We start from the raw sequence: 16,030 nt of genomic DNA, 5'->3' as shown, positions 1-16,030 counted from the left end.
CTTTTTAATGGTATCAAAGTACGTATTAGTTACCAATTTAAATAAATAGGATTTAATTACACACTTAGTCCTTAACCTTTACCCAATTTTTAAAATGGTCTCTACCCTTTGAAATGTCTCATTTTAGGCTATGTTTGTTTCAACTGAAAAGGTTTTACAGGAAACATTTTATACATTTACAGGAGTTTGATTGAACTGAAAATCTAGTAAACCTAAAAACATTTTCTCTTTGACCATAAAATAGAGTTGGTTTTGGTGTAAAATGAATTACACTTTGATTTTCCTACATTTCATTTTTAATCCAAGCTCACACTCACATTCTTTGCACACCTGAACCAGAAAAGGAGAGAGAGAGAGAGAGAGAGAGAGAGAGAGAGAGAGAGAGAGAGTTGTAGGTGGGTGGGAAGATTGAGAGGTGGAGGTGATGATCTAGCCTAGGTTTGGAGGTGATGATCTAGCCTAGGTTTAAGTCCTCCCTCTCTCTCTCTCTCTCTCTCTCTCTCTCTCTCTCTCTCTCTCTCTCTCTCTCTCTCTCTCTCTCTGTTTGACTAAGTTTGAGAGTTTAATGAATAGTTTTGTTTTGATTTTTTGTTTTTTTTTAGGTTTATATGTTGATATTTTCTATTTTAAAATTTGTTTGGAAGTTGAAAAAATATGAGAAACTAGTAGAAAGTGTGTTTTTTGGAGCATTTTTAGGAACACAACTAAACACCTGAAAATATTTTCCTTTTTAAAAAATATTTTACGCTCGGGAAAATATTTTACGTCGAGTCAAACATAGTAGTCCTTATGCTTTAAATTTGTGTCAAAATTAAAAGACCTTACCCTTAATTATTTTCTTTGACTTTGGGCTGAGATTATTTAGCAAAATTCTAGGAATTTTCATAGTGGCAAAGGAGGGAGGAAATTGTTTATTTAAATACTTTGTTTGCTTCTTTATATTTTTTGGAGATGGGAAAATTGAAGCAATGGTTAACTTTAGTTACCTTTTTGACACAAACTTCAAAGTATAAGGACTAGAATGAAACTTTTCAAAGGATGTGGACCATTTTAAAACATGGAGTAAAGATTTAGGATTAAATGTGTCATTAAAACTAGTCTCATTGGCTGGCTTTTCTCAACCATTTCAGACTCTTGGGATGCTCAGCTAAATAAGGGCTGGTAGTTGGAGTTGGCTAATGAGAGTTAGCTATGTTTTAGAGGCAAAAAAGGTTTGTTGAAGAGATTCAAACATAGACAGCAAGAGCATAAAACCTCTATTGGGATGAAAATTTCGAATACTAAACATTCTCCAAGGGCTTGAGGTGCTACCAACATCCCTAACTCACTTGGTAGCACACACAGCTGGATTCATGCAAAAGGTTCAAGAGAACCGACTCATACCCTTCAAACCACACTTCCTCAATTTCTCCCAACGGGTGACGTAGGCTTGGGCATTGCACAAAGAAAAAAATGCATGGATTGGATCTGCAAGTCAGACTTGGCTAAAATGGGCTTATAAAAAACTGTCTTGAAAACGACCATCAACACACACACACACACAAGCAAGCAAAGAAAAATTATCACTACGTATCTAATCATTTAGAATTGTAGATGGGGGATCTACAATGATTTTGACCAGCTCTAAGCATGAATAGGCTTGGATTTCCTCATATATGATGCTCCAACATGGGGCAAACCAGGCTGCCTTGGCAATGGGGTAATGGAGAAAACAAGTGGATGCAGTCTCATCTTCTTGCTGACTTTAATGGGCATTTTAAATTTTGACATTCTAATTCTGTTAGGCAAGACATTAGTTGTGAGTCTCCAAAGCAATATTTTAAACTGATCACGAATTCTAAGATTCCAACAAAGATTCTTCCCAAGTTTCAACGTTGAATCAGTTGGGTTGGCTACCCAATATGTTGACGAAAATAATTTCCCCGAGCCAAGCCAATGTTTAGTTCTTTGAGCAATGGGAATGACGATGCCCATTAGATTCAGAAATCATCAGCTCATTTGCTCAACACCTCTGGATCAAGTGACAATTCATGATGGCAAAACTCATTTTTCAAGTGAAAATGGTCTTAATCTATTTTTTCTAGCATATACTTGTGAATGCCTCATTTTAGAAAATGCAATTAAAATTTTGCGATTTGCCAAAGTTTAGGACCTATTTGGTATGTGATTCCAAACAATAGTTTTTAGTGTTTAAACACTAAAAATTGTGATTCAAAGAAAAAAAAAAAAAAAGACACACACACACAACGCATTTGGTAAGAGTATTTTTTTTAGGAGTGTTGAGTTACATTGCTTATTTTAAGGTGTTTAACCACTAAATTTAGAAAACTTCTCTTACCAATTTTCAGATTTCAAACAACGTTACTCAATGACACTTTTGTAAATATTTTGAAAACATGTAGGCCGCTTAATTAGAACACGTAAAGCTTCATTTTTCAATTCCAACCAAAGAGGCTGCTTATCAGCTTTAAATAAATAAATTTAAAAAATAAAATAAAAAAATAAAAAAACCATACATACCAAACACACAATTATGTTTTATGTTATTTGAAACATGGTGCCAAACACATTTTTTTAATTTATGATTATTGTAAACATGTGTTTTCACAACACTTTTTAAATCACAATTTTTACATCATTTTATACAACAATATTAAAAATCTCCAACCAAACGAGCGATTAGGCATTCTACATGATAAACACTTTCAGCTTAGTTTATGTCTTTTGCCTTAGATTCATCCAAATAAATGAGTAATCATTTTAGTAGTTTGAAAGTATAGCAATGTGATACTCCCTCATTTCACATAATAGTGGGTCAAACTATTTAAAGGTCTATTTGAATTGAGGGAAAGGAAAATGAAGTAGAGTAGAGTAGACTTAACCCAAAATTAGCTTAATTTTAGCCAACTCTATTCTACTCCCTTTCACTCCTTTCCCCCTCCATCCAAACGGGCCCTAAATTCATTAAAAAAAAAAAAAAAAAAAAAAAAAAAAGACACACACACACACACACAACGTGTTTGGTAAGAGTATTTTTTTTAGGAGTGTTGAGTTACATTGCTTATTTTAAGGTGTTTAACCACTAAATTTAGAAAACTTCTCTTACCAATTTTCAGATTTCAAACAACGCTACTCAATGACACTTTTGTAAATATTTTGAAAACATATAGGCTGCTTGATTAGAACACATAAAGCTTCATTTTTCAATTCCAACCAGAGAGGCTGCTTATCAACTTTAAATAAATAAATTTAAAAAATAAAATAAAAAAATAAAAAAACCACACATACCAAACACACAATTATGTTTTATGTTATTTGAAACATGGTGCCAAACACATTTTTTTAATTTATGATTATTGTAAACATGTGTTTTCACAACACTTTTTAAATCACAATTTTTACATCATTTTATACAACAATATTAAAAATCTCCAACCAAACGAGCAATTAGGCATTCTACATGATAAACACTTTCAGCTGAGTTTATGTCTTTTGCCTTAGATTCATCCAAATAAATGAGTAATCATTTTAGTAGTTTGAAAGTATAGCAATGTGATACTCCCTCATTTCACATAATAGTGGGTCAAACTATTTAAAGGTCTATTTGAATTGAGGGAAAGAAAAATGGAGTAGAGTAGAGTAGAGTAGACTTAACCCAAAATTAGCTTAATTTTAGCCAACTCTATTTTACTCCCTTTCACTCCTTTCCCCCTCCATCCAAACGGGCCCTAAATTCATCGTAAGATCTAGAAGTACCTAATCTAGAAGTACCTAATAATTTTCACAACATTACAGACATACAAATCAAGATAACTACTTCTAACGTTTACATGGCATAAATCCAATTGACAGCGAATCAGGTACATGTTTGCATACATAAAAATGCTACAAGCAGCTAGACTGATTGATCAACTAGCTTTCTTATGTGAACTACGCTACATAAAGCATTTTTATAAAACATGGTGATTTTACAGATCTTGCCTCCTCTACAGCTTTCTCCCCTTTAATGACAAGTGCAGCAAGCTAACCATCTTTGCTTTGCACAGATCACGATGATGGCTTTGAAGTACCATAAAGACCAATACCATTGACTTCTTTTGAGATATATCAATGACTCTATGTTGGTCATAATAAAGCTAAATCCATTTTCCTGCAGGAAGAAGAGCTACCATAACATTTACGGCTTCAAATTTAGCTTGCTGAAAGCAGCAATGATTCTATCATCTGTGATCATTCTGTGGTTTTCATAGAAGTCTAGTATCTCCATAGAGATATTTTTCACCTGTCAAAAACATACACAGCATTCATAATTTCAGCAAGCAGATGAAAGCATCTGCACTTTTTACAAGCTACCAAATCATAATGGTAAAATTGGTGAACATTTTATTGCAATTTGTTAATTATATGGTCACAAATGCAATGTTCATAATAAAGGCTTATGCTCATTAAGCACAGGAATTAGCAAGCAAATAATAGCCATTTATACAACACTATGAGCTCTTACCGCTTATTCTAGATAAATTTTAATTGAAGATATAGAGATTCTAAGATCCTTGATAGGTACTTAACTCCTATAAAATCAACTCTATCAAGAACTACACTCAATTTTTACTTCCTTGGCATGTCAATCTCTAGCACAGGTAACAAGAGAAAAGAAAAAGAACACAAATATACATATATAAGCTCGTACTCTTGTACTCTATAATCCGTATAATCTGGGGAAAACAGCATAATAATTTATTTTTGGAACTTAAAGATGGTATAGAAATATGACTTAGTTTTGATATAAAATTTCCAAATATCAGTTGATAACCAAGCCCTATCACCTGCAATATGACACTTGATAATACTCCGAATCAGGGTTTAAATAGTTAACCCCTAAAATTTAGGTTCAAAAGCTTGCTGTGTTGAGCGTTATTGGAATAATGGGTTCAAATTAGAATGCTGATGCAGGACAGGCTCAAAAGGGGATAGGAAGGGGGGGATAGAATAAGAATTTTGGGAAAACAATTGAATAGAAAATAAAGGCCAGCCCTAGGAATCAGCACCCAACAAGGAAAAAGTAATGGCAATTGATCATTTTCTGTTCTTTTTTAATTACGGGTAACCAAGGAAAATTTGTTAAACAAACCAGCAGCTAACTAACAAGCAATTGTAAAAGGAAATAAAATAATAAACTTTTGGTGGAATTAATCAAGTAAAGAAATAATGATGATATTTAAATGTCTATTTAGTTCAAAAAGAAAAGGGAGAAATCTGATCTAGGCTGTGAAATGTGTGGAATTGAACTTGTGCAATTGGGCTGCTTAGTAAATAATGATTCGATCGGTGGTCTGACCTATATGCTAAAAAATCTTCTTTTGAGAAAAAAAAAAAAAAAAAAAAAAAAATCTAAAAAATCTTCTTTTGAAAAAAAAAAAAAAAACCACATGACATGGGCACAGACAGACAATAGATCAAAAGGCCTAGAACCAAATTAGATTTCAGTATTTGACTGTAAATGGGTTCACAAATGGCATCTTCAGTTCAGTTCCAGAAGATGAACTGGAGAGGCACACGACAATGACTTGAGGTGGTCTCAAATTGAAACTTTGGTGCTAGCACTGTGATGTTTGGTGGCAATGCCGATGTGCTACAACTGTGGCAACATGACAATGGTGAGTGAGGGTGAAAGGATTGTCTACAGCAAGTGGGGACTCAGGACAATGGCCATTAAGTTCTATGGAAGAGGCTAGGGTAGTTGGGTATGTATTTAGCTTATGCACGTCAGATGGGAGGTTTTTTGGATCTGGTTGTAGTTCTTTAGAATGCCAGGAAGCTCTACTTGCAGGTGCATGAGGGTTTGTGATCTGCGATTAGAGTGCCAATGTCAGGTAAAAAGGCAATGTTATAGACAGTTCTGGGGGATTGGTTGACGGGCTTCACAGGAATGTTGGTGGTGTGATGGTCTACAACCGCAACAATGGGATTTTTTTGTGGTTGAGCTCATGGTCTTTTGCTTGTATGGGCTCAGGGGGGTGGACAGCTTGGGTCATTGCGGTGATTGAAGGGTTTTGATGGTTGTTGGTAAATGGGAATCAATGAGGGGTAGTTTTGGCAGGGACTCAATATTGTGGACTGGATCTGGGTTTGCTTTGATACTAAATTTGATGCAGGACAGGTTCAAAAGGGGAAGAAGAGGAGATAGCATTAGAATTTAGGGAAAAAAATTGAAGGATAGCCCTAGGAATCAATAACTACAGTTTGCTTGGAATCAGCACTAAACATGAAAAGTGAAAACCTAGGAATCAGCATCCATCATTCCAACATAATATTTTACGTCTCAATAATCTGTCTTAAATATTTAGTGGAGCCTTTTTAAATTGACTTTCAAGAGAACATCAATAAGGAAAATAATAAAACCATAATTTATAAAAAAAATAAAATAAAATAAAAAAATCCCTCAAAATCCTCAATCACATAAAGTTAGGTCAATTGGAAATTCAAAATTTCAAAATAGCACTAATTTTGGTGTCTGCACCAAATACTGACAAAAGCATGCGTAGAAAGCACCTCCTCAGCTGAATCCTTATATATTAGACCACATCAGTACATGCCATTGTTTGTGTAACACATTCCAATACATACAAAATTATACATGACTAAATATTACATAGTGAAACACTATTATTTGTACGAAACCAGAAGATTCTTATGCCCCCAAACAAACTTGGTTTATTTTATAATGGACTATCAAATAGTCAGAAATTTCATTAGCAAAATTCTTGTGTCAAGTAATAATCATTCACATAAGGAAATAAGTGAACCTCATTTTATAATATTTTCTTTAGTACTTTTCAGATATTATACTCATATTTAAAGGACAGTGCCCCTATCTGTATAGTCAAACTACTTCAAGTAGACACAGTAGGATTTTGTAGCATAGCCGATGCAAGACCAGGTTGTATTGCAAGACTAGGCTGAAGCTATGATTGAGACTTATGTGTCAACCATTATCTTAGATCAAACCAATGCTTTCAACAACATATGACATACCAAGATGAGAGTCACATTGAATAGAAAATAATGATATATTTCTGGTAAAAGCATTCACAAAGAGATTGCCAGAATAAGAGGCCACGGAAAACCTCATGAGAAGAAAATTTACCACATTCATATCAACACGAAGTTCTTCAAACCATGCAGTGGTATCCTTCTCCCTTAGTACACTAGCAATGTAAATGCAAGCTAAAGCTATCAGATGTGGAGCATGTACAAGAATAAGGTCCATCTTGTAGGTGTCATTCAATAGTCCCCTGCATGTCTCAAAAAAGCAATGCTACATCATGTTTATGTTCTTGAACATCAACTTTTTTTTTTTTTTAATATTTCGATAGTTGGAGGTGGGAGGGATTTGAACCTTGGATGTCTCCTTTAAAAATACAAGTAAAAGCCAACCAATTGAACATCAACTGAGGCTAAACGATGTTGTAAAAAAACCAAGAGCAACTATGCTTTACAGAATTGATGGCTGGCACACAGAATGACATGCCAAGAGTATAGCAAGAGGAGGATGTAGATATAAAAATGTACAGTATCGACAAAACTAATAAACTGTCAGCCTATCCTTGGTGATGCAATGTTGAAAGCAATAACAACTTCTTTTTTCTAAATCATGAAGGCTCCTTTGAGATTTTAAAATAATAATAAAAAGTATTTTTAACTCAAGCTTCATTGGGTCTGTTAACTAGTGCCTTTAAGCCTAAGGGCACAGTTTAAAAGGAATAATGAAAATTCAATTATGAATTGTAATACACATTTTTTCGAAAAGAAAAATACGCTTGTCAAGAAATTTATTGGTTTGCAACCACAAATTCATTGTGGTTGTAGGTACTTTTTCTTGATATGTGAGCACAGTTTGACTTTATTTTTTGAAAAATGTATAAAAAAATCATTTAATTAAGCATTAAATGTACCTTTACTCGTGCCCTTATGGAACTAGTTAACAAAAGCCTTATTTTAATTTGCTGTGGTTTTTGTGAAAACTAAGAATCCCATTTCAACTTCTACTCACTTTGCATCACATGTAGAGAAAAGGCTTGTAAATTAAATAGAAAATTGGAACAGGACCATAAAAAGAATATAATTTTTTTTTTTTTTTGATAAGTAAAAAGATGTATATTCAAAGAGCTACGTCAAAAACAAAAGGTAGAGCAAGGAGTACAGAGAAGGAAACAAACAACAAGAAAAAACAACAAAACAAACATAAGCCAACATAAGAACTAAGTACAGAGCAGAGAATTAAGGAACAAAGGGAGAGATTCACACAAAATTAAGAACAAGAACAAAGAATTTGAGAAGCATGGTGATGTGTGCTGGCAGCAGCCACACAAAATTGACTATGCTGGAGATTGGATGCTTACCAAGTTAATTGAGTCATACTTATATCATTCAGGTTTGCATCCTGAAGCAACCTGGCAAAGAAAAAAGAAGGGTGGGGAAGAAAGAAAATAAAGAACCATTTAAACTGAGGAAGATATTTCATTGACAAGATCATATAACCAGCATTTCAAAGAGGATTAACTTGTCTAAACATCATGCACAGAGATGATTATTAGCATAACTAGAACCAAATGAGCCTTTTCTTTTTCAGACAGGTAACCTAAGGTAGCTCATGATTAAATAAAGTGAGTTTGCAATTCCAGAATTGTATGATTATATTTGAAGAGGAGAAAGCGAATGCAAGCATGCAACTCCTAAAGATAGGTACCAGCCACTATCAGTCATACCCATTTCATTATTTCGTCAGGTACAAATGGTAACATACTTATGAACCTAATTCAGCTATAGTGTCATCTAAAAGTTGGATATCAAAAGAAGTTATTAATATGAAGACTAACTGCAATAGCATTCACCCTAAATATTTAATTCAAGATATGCATTTACAAATATAAATCAAATCAACTTTGGCCACACCCACAAGCATCATATAAAATCCAACCACAAAACGATATGTGATAAAAAAATAAAAAGGAAAATTTTACCATTGGAGCTTATATAAGGTGAGATACCAAGTCAAATCCCAGAATGACTACAGCTAAAATGGATCACAATGTGATTTCAAGATATTATTTTGGGGGAAAGAGGAGGGCGGGAAGTAAGTAATGGAATTTTCATGATGTTGTCTCTCAATCAAGTAATTCATCAAGTTGAGTCAACTGTATTTACAAGAGTTAAATAAACCCTGATGGAGCTCACCCTAATCATTTAAGTATTTAACAGTTCAAATCTATACAATTAATTCATCAAAGAGAACCACCAAATATTTTATAACTAACCAGAAGATACTTAAGGTAGATGATATAAAGGATGAAATACTTACTGAGACAATGCTCGATAAGGATGGAATACAACTAAATAATAGTTGAGTGCTTCTAAAATCTTCATTTCCATTTCAAGGATGTCTTTGATTTCATATCTATCATACCTATACTTTTCATCAGTATCTGTAAAACAAGAAAGGTATGTTCTAAGCACTTCACACACTAACGTAGAATGACAACGATTGAATTTGGTGGAAATTCATACAATCAGTCTAGTATCAAGTAGTTACATAATTTTTTAAGGTAAAATACAAGAAGCCTGGCCTGCACTGTGCTTTCTTCTGCTTTTGATGCCAGGTACAAGCAGGTTGGAGCCACAAGACGCGGATCATATTCTGTCATACTCTTTCTGAAAGCACAAAAAGAAGTTAAGCTTAGCAAGCAAAAGCACAACTGGGCATAAAAAATTGCCCGAATGTGCTTTCTTATGAGGTGATGCTATTTTTTTTTTTTTAGCAGTCCACAGAAAGAACACCACGCGCTTAGGAATCTTTGGTTTCCAAACAGCCTTCCAAGGAAATAAAGAATTTGAGGCACCCTGAATCTTATGGTAGTAGGACCAGGTGTCGAACTTTCCATCCCTTTTAGCCGCCAGTGAAGAGTATCTCTTCTATCACCCCAAGGGATATGAGGATGGATAAGCTGAAATAGAGAATAAGATGCAGCCAACTCCCAATCTTCAAACGCTCTATAAAACCTTAAATTCCACACTCTAATAGTACCCCTTCTAGAGCCCACTAAACCTCAGAGATGCAAGCATCCTTGACCGTAGAACATGCAAGCATCATATTTACTCAAATACTGTAGTAGGTAAATTCAAGACTGACTCTTCGAAAGTAAAATGGACCACTCCGTAGGTGATTTTCACTATAGAAGAAAAATTTACAATCATTCTTTACTCACAAAACGTTTGTAGACTAAACTTAACTCATAACCTAGCAAGCAATCCTTTTGCATTTTATGCTGGGATTAAATATAAAGTTTTTCTGTACCCTTTTCCTTTGCTTGTTCGTTAAAAAAGGTATCTTGATTAGTAATGAACTAAATGGTCATTTTGGACAATCTTGAGGCAATTATGATTTTCTCAATCAAAGGAATGAAAAATATATTAAACTCAACCTTGTAGGAACTTTATTTTTACTTTATTTCTTTTTACTTATGTTGTTAACTTGGTGAAGGTCAAGTATGTCTTCTCTCTCTCTCTCTCTTTTGATTGCCCTTAAATATTTGGAATCTGAGTAATTTCTGATCTGTCCTTTGACACTAGTTTATATACAAACGCTTGTATTTGTTTTTGTAGCCAATTTGCTATTTCATTAAAAAGAAAAAAGCCGAAAAAAAAAAAAAAATAGCATCACCTCATAAGAAAGCACATTCGGGCAATTTTTTATGCCCAGTTGTGCTTTTGCTTGCTAAGCTTAACTTCTTTTTGTGCTTTCAGAAAGAGTATGACAGAATATGATCCGCGTCTTGTGGCTCCAACCTGCTTGTACCTGGCATCAAAAGCAGAAGAAAGCACAGTGCAGGCCAGGCTTCTTGTATTTTACCTTAAAAAATTATGTAACTACTTGATACTAGACTGATTGTATGAATTTCCACCAAATTCAATCGTTGTCATTCTACGTTAGTGTGTGAAGTGCTTAGAACATACCTTTCTTGTTTTACAGATACTGATGAAAAGTATAGGTATGATAGATATGAAATCAAAGACATCCTTGAAATGGAAATGAAGATTTTAGAAGCACTCAACTATTATTTAGTTGTATTCCATCCTTATCGAGCATTGTCTCAGTAAGTATTTCATCCTTTATATCATCTACCTTAAGTATCTTCTGGTTAGTTATAAAATATTTGGTGGTTCTCTTTGATGAATTAATTGTATAGATTTGAACTGTTAAATACTTAAATGATTAGGGTGAGCTCCATCAGGGTTTATTTAACTCTTGTAAATACAGTTGACTCAACTTGATGAATTACTTGATTGAGAGACAACATCATGAAAATTCCATTACTTACTTCCCGCCCTCCTCTTTCCCCCAAAATAATNCCCCCCCCCCCCCAACCAACATTTTTAAAAAAAAAAAAAAAAAAAGTATCAGGTCTTGATTTTCTCTTAAGTGAGGATTCATCCTTATGTTTTTTAGTGTATTTATTGGGTTCATCTAGTTCAATCACTAATGCCTCCTTCTCATGATCAACCTCATTAAGATTTTTAAGGAATTGCTTAGATGTTTTCTTCATTTTTGGGGGGGGGTGGAAATCAAGACCCTAAAAGATGAGCTTAAAAAGTCAAGAACTCAATTGAAAAGGTGCACTTAAGAAATCTTGATCAAATGCTTAACTCTCAAAAGCCAAATTGTGACAAGAACGGCTTAGGATACATGCAAATTGGAGCTTCTATCCCTTCTACTTTGTAGTCCCCTACTATCATTAAAGGAAAGGACAGTTTTTTTTCCTCCTTCGGGACAACAAGGTTGTTCAAGCCCCCTGTGGACAAGGGAATGATGCAGTGCATCACAAGACTGTTGAGCTTGCTGCTGTGGTTATGAAGCAAAGTAGCTAGTTGCAGCTAAGTTGGGGCAGCATGAGTTCAAAGTGTAATGCAGACATAGGCCATTGTACTCCAAAACATGTTATAGTTACTATGCGATGTACTCTTAGTGATAGGCTCTTTGTAAAAGTGAAGTGATTAGTAGCATGCCTGTGTTAAGGCAGTTAGCGATAAGAGCCGTCAGCTTTTAGGTAGTTATTAATAAGGGTAGTGACATCAGCAGTTAGTTAAGCTGGTTTGTTATTGCTTTATATTGATTTAAATAGTGATAATTGTTCCTGTGCTTGCACTATCTATTAAATTGTTAACTCTTGGAATAAGAAAAATTAATACTTTAATTATGGGATCAATTTTACAATTTTTGAAATAATAATATTTATAATTGGTTTTCTAGTTTTGTCTGTCTAGTAATTTATGCTTCTACATAAAAAATTACTATTGCTCAACTTCAAATTGGTAAGCATTAGAAAATAATCACGCATATAGATATGCTGAATTATAAATTGGGACTAAATATTTGCATATATATAAGTGTGCAACTATTGCCAACACCTGGGGATATGAACAAGAACCAAAATCAGCATAATAAATTGCCCCATTAGTTTATGTTATATAGCATATAATCAAAGATGAGTAAAGAAATTAATAAAACATATTTAAAATACTTTGTAACATGTGACATGACATATATAAGAAGTGCAATTAAATTACCCAAAAAAAAAAAGGAGAGATGCTTAGTTGTTAACCAGAAGCAAAACAATAATATAAACAAGTAGTAATCAATTATCAATTATCAAGTGGTTGGTACAGATTCACAAGAACTTCAAAGTCATTACTAGGATCAAAAGGAAAGCACAAGCCATGAGCTTATTATTACCAAAATGAGCATATTTTTACCATCATCAGGCAATTATTTATTATTTAAATACCTGGTGTAAACACGTCTCATATATGTCACTGCAGTAGCTACAACCCTGAAACATTTTAACGGCATATTAGAGATCAAATCAATTGGTTAAATTTGTTGAATAAATATTTTTCTTTAAATTTTTTTATTGACACACCCAACAAATCTTTAACCAAAGACCTCATCTCACTCCATTCTTACGGAAGAAAGATATACCATTTGAGCTAGAGCTCATTACCAGGTAAAATATTTCAGTTTCGAATTTAGACTTTAATGTTGTTGAGGATTTTATCAGATGTAATTGTGCCCTAATGTAATCCTTGAAAACTATAAAAAAGAGGCTCCAGGAATGTTTGAAGCAGTATAATTTGAACAAAAATTCTGATTAGATATGTTTCTCTAAACTTGGCGATGATTCCAAGCATGATTAGGTGGTGAAGCCTAGGATTTAGGCAGTTTGCCCTGTTCTTCCTTCCCCGTTATTTCTATTTTCTACCCATTCTGTCCTGCATCACATTCTAGAAAAAATGACCTTAGTTGTTTCCAATAAACAACAGGCATCCTTCCTTTTAACATTGATTCAACAAGCCTAGCCAAAGTATAGTGCAATGATGATACATAAAATTCCATCCCCTCAGAATATATACTATTATGGTAGATCATGCACTTTGCACTTGGTTAGAGCTTATCCTTTTTTTTTAATTATTAAATAGGTAATAGAATTTTTATTGAAAAAATGAACATTGTGTTCATGATGATGAGCACTCTGGACATGAAGAAAATACAAAAACCTCAAGAGATAACAGCTAACAGCTAACAGCTAACAAATTGTAGAAAGCAGAAATTGAAATACATTGTGTAAGACCCCAAATACAATTAGAGCTTATTCAATTCATAAAGCTTTTGTCCTTTTAATAACTAAAAAGACTAGTGGTATTTTTAGAACAAAATCTGGTACAACTAACATAAAGCAAACTATCAATATAAATGTTTTATCTCGGTGATGCATTAAAGGAACTTGCTTAAAAACTCTCAAACTTCTCTTAGAGTGGAATATCTGAAGAGCAGTATTATGGTGCTTCATCTATCCCAAAATTTGCACCAACCACAAGGTAGAAGATGCCCAAGAATCAGTTTCTTTAGATAGTAGAAAACAAAATTATATAAAATATTTTAAAAAGTAACCACAATTCTAATCATTGTCAATATTATGATACTTCTTAACAAGTGTAACATGCCCAGATGAACTAATCATTGTCCTAAATCAACAAAATAACTAGGGCAGAAATTCTAAAAGCTACATGCGAGTCAAGACTGCAGAAACCATCTACGCAGAGAGGGAAAGAAGCAATTCTTTTAAAAAAGGAGATACGTTAAGTAACACTAGGAGAATAGGTTCAAACCTTTGCCTCACTTTAACATGTTGAGCCAATTTCCATATGTCTGAAAAGAAAATTTACCCAAAAAATAAAAGGTTACATGTAGAATGGTTTAGATATGGAGAGCAAAACTATTAGCAGTTTCATGTATGTGCATGTGACCATCAAACAAAATATCGGTAGGGGGTGACTCTACACAGTAAGTTTGATGAGCCTTCAATTAATCACAACAACACAATCAACAAAGACAGCCCATAAAATCAAAAGCTGTGAGGGATAGTAGCAAATAACTTGTACTACAATTTCTGACAGAAAATCTATTCCTAGCAGTAAAACATACAAATACACTGCACACACAAACACAGCAAGGAGAGAGAGAGAGAGTGAACAAAAACCACCATTTTCTCTAAGATCATTAATACCATAAGAAACTCAAAGTAACAAGTTATTAACAACATTCTAAACATAACAATTAAGCATCTTGTTTTGCAATTAAGTTGAAACCAAATATGCTTCTGTTCCCCGCACCGGGAAAGCACCAATCCTCAATCGAACATGATCAAATTTCTATCAAAATTTTCATTGCCAACCTATTACCATGTGAAAATTACAACCACCACAATATTAATCAGTGTGTTTACAAGACACACAGATGCAACATTCCCTTTCCCTTTTTATTGGTCAGCGATACACATGCAACTTTCACTAATATAACCACATCAAAGAAAAATGATAATAATCCACAAAAGGGTAACAACGAAAGTATCAACCATCAATATCTCCTGCAACTGTAAAACTTGAGGGAGTTTTGAAAGAGAACTCTTAAATGAGCTGAACCCCAGATCAAATCCATCAAAAAAGAAACCAAAAATTAAAAATTGAATGCAACCCAACAAGAGAGAGAGAGAGAGAGAGAGAGAGAATACAGTTGGCCATGTGCATCTTAATGTGCTTGAAATCCTCAAGAGTGATTCCCTTTTCTTTGTCAAGTGGGTGCACCACATCCACCTCTTCCTGGTCCAACAACTGTTTGCTGCGCAAAAATCACAGAAACAAAACAGACCCAATTTCAAAAAACATGAAAAACAAAAACCCAAAAAATAAAAACACAGAGAAACAAAGTGAAATTTAGATAAAGATGTTGTCTTGGAAGGAAAGATACTAGTGTGATGATGTCCAGAAATTGGCGGCCATCTTTGGATCAGATACGAGAAATATTCTGAGACTGATCGAGACTTTAATGTCAATGTTAACCGATGGTTCAAGATTTCGGTTTGATGGTTGAAGAAGTAAAGTAAAAAGCGTTGTGAAGCCAGTGGAAAAGTCTCTCGGTCCTCGAAGGCTCCATTTTAATTTAGGCCCATTAGCTAAAGCTATGGACCTTAGCAACTTAGGCCTTGAAAGAGGCCCGAGTATTGAATGATCAAGCTACAGATCAGTTTGGTCTCTTTGTGTTTGGATAGAACCAATTTAGCCTCTCGAAAAAAAAGTTTCAAAAGAGAGAAGTTGATTTTTTTTTTTTTTTTTTTTTGGGAGAAGAAAGAGAGGTTGATTATGATTGGTTTTTATCTTTATTTTTTTATAGTTCATTAATTAAATTATTAGTATTTTGCACTCATTAACTCACTTGACACAAATATTAAAAAACTTAAATAGACACATGGCACAAAATTGGCGCAACGATTCATTTATTCTAAACTCTTTGGTTTTTGTACTTAATAACTCAGTTTGATGAATATTTATTATGTGACCTCACATTTGATTTTAAAATTAAGAAACAAAACACTTTAATAATAAATAATTTAGGACACATGGCGTAAAATTAGAACTT

The 16,030-nt window shown here is 33.8% G+C and overlaps 2 protein-coding genes across 2 annotated transcripts in view; both read right to left on the bottom strand.

Annotated features, from left to right (window-relative positions):
* The window catches only part of LOC111993908 (perakine reductase), an 8,392-nt gene extending 4,304 nt beyond the window's left edge, over nt 1–4,088 (bottom strand). The window contains exon 1 of the mRNA XM_065767899.1: nt 4,029–4,088. Within this exon, the coding sequence (XP_065623971.1) occupies nt 4,029–4,088 (60 nt within the window). The remainder of the gene's footprint in view (nt 1–4,028) is intronic.
* Nucleotides 3,805–15,504, bottom strand: LOC111996126 (cyclin-C1-2). Its single transcript, XM_065767906.1, has 9 exons — nt 15,362–15,504; nt 15,126–15,232; nt 14,224–14,263; nt 12,843–12,887; nt 9,593–9,711; nt 9,362–9,485; nt 8,403–8,453; nt 7,148–7,295; nt 3,805–4,282 (listed from the first exon to the last, which is right to left on the bottom strand). The coding sequence occupies exons 1-9, from the start codon at nt 15,391–15,393 to the stop codon at nt 4,178–4,180; spliced, it is 771 nt and encodes a 256-aa protein (XP_065623978.1). The 5' UTR covers nt 15,394–15,504; the 3' UTR covers nt 3,805–4,177.
* Between the last annotated feature and the right edge of the window lie 526 nt (nt 15,505–16,030).

The sequence above is a fragment of the Quercus suber genome, unplaced genomic scaffold (assembly GCF_002906115.3).
Source record: "Quercus suber isolate HL8 unplaced genomic scaffold, Cork oak 2.0 scaffold_859, whole genome shotgun sequence".
Taxonomy (NCBI): Eukaryota; Viridiplantae; Streptophyta; class Magnoliopsida; order Fagales; family Fagaceae; genus Quercus; species Quercus suber.
The sequence above is the reverse complement of the archived record's forward strand: the minus strand, read 5'-3'. Positions and strand labels throughout refer to the sequence as shown.

Coding starts and splice junctions, on each gene's coding strand:
- LOC111996126 (XM_065767906.1), bottom strand. CDS start 15,393: ATGGCCGCCAATTTCTGGACATCATCACACTA. Junction 15,233..15,361: donor TTCTGGACATCATCACACTA/GTATCTTTCCTT, acceptor ATTTTTGCGCAG/CAAACAGTTGTTGGACCAGG. Junction 9,712..12,842: donor ATGAGACGTGTTTACACCAG/GTATTTAAATAA, acceptor TTGTGCTTTCAG/AAAGAGTATGACAGAATATG.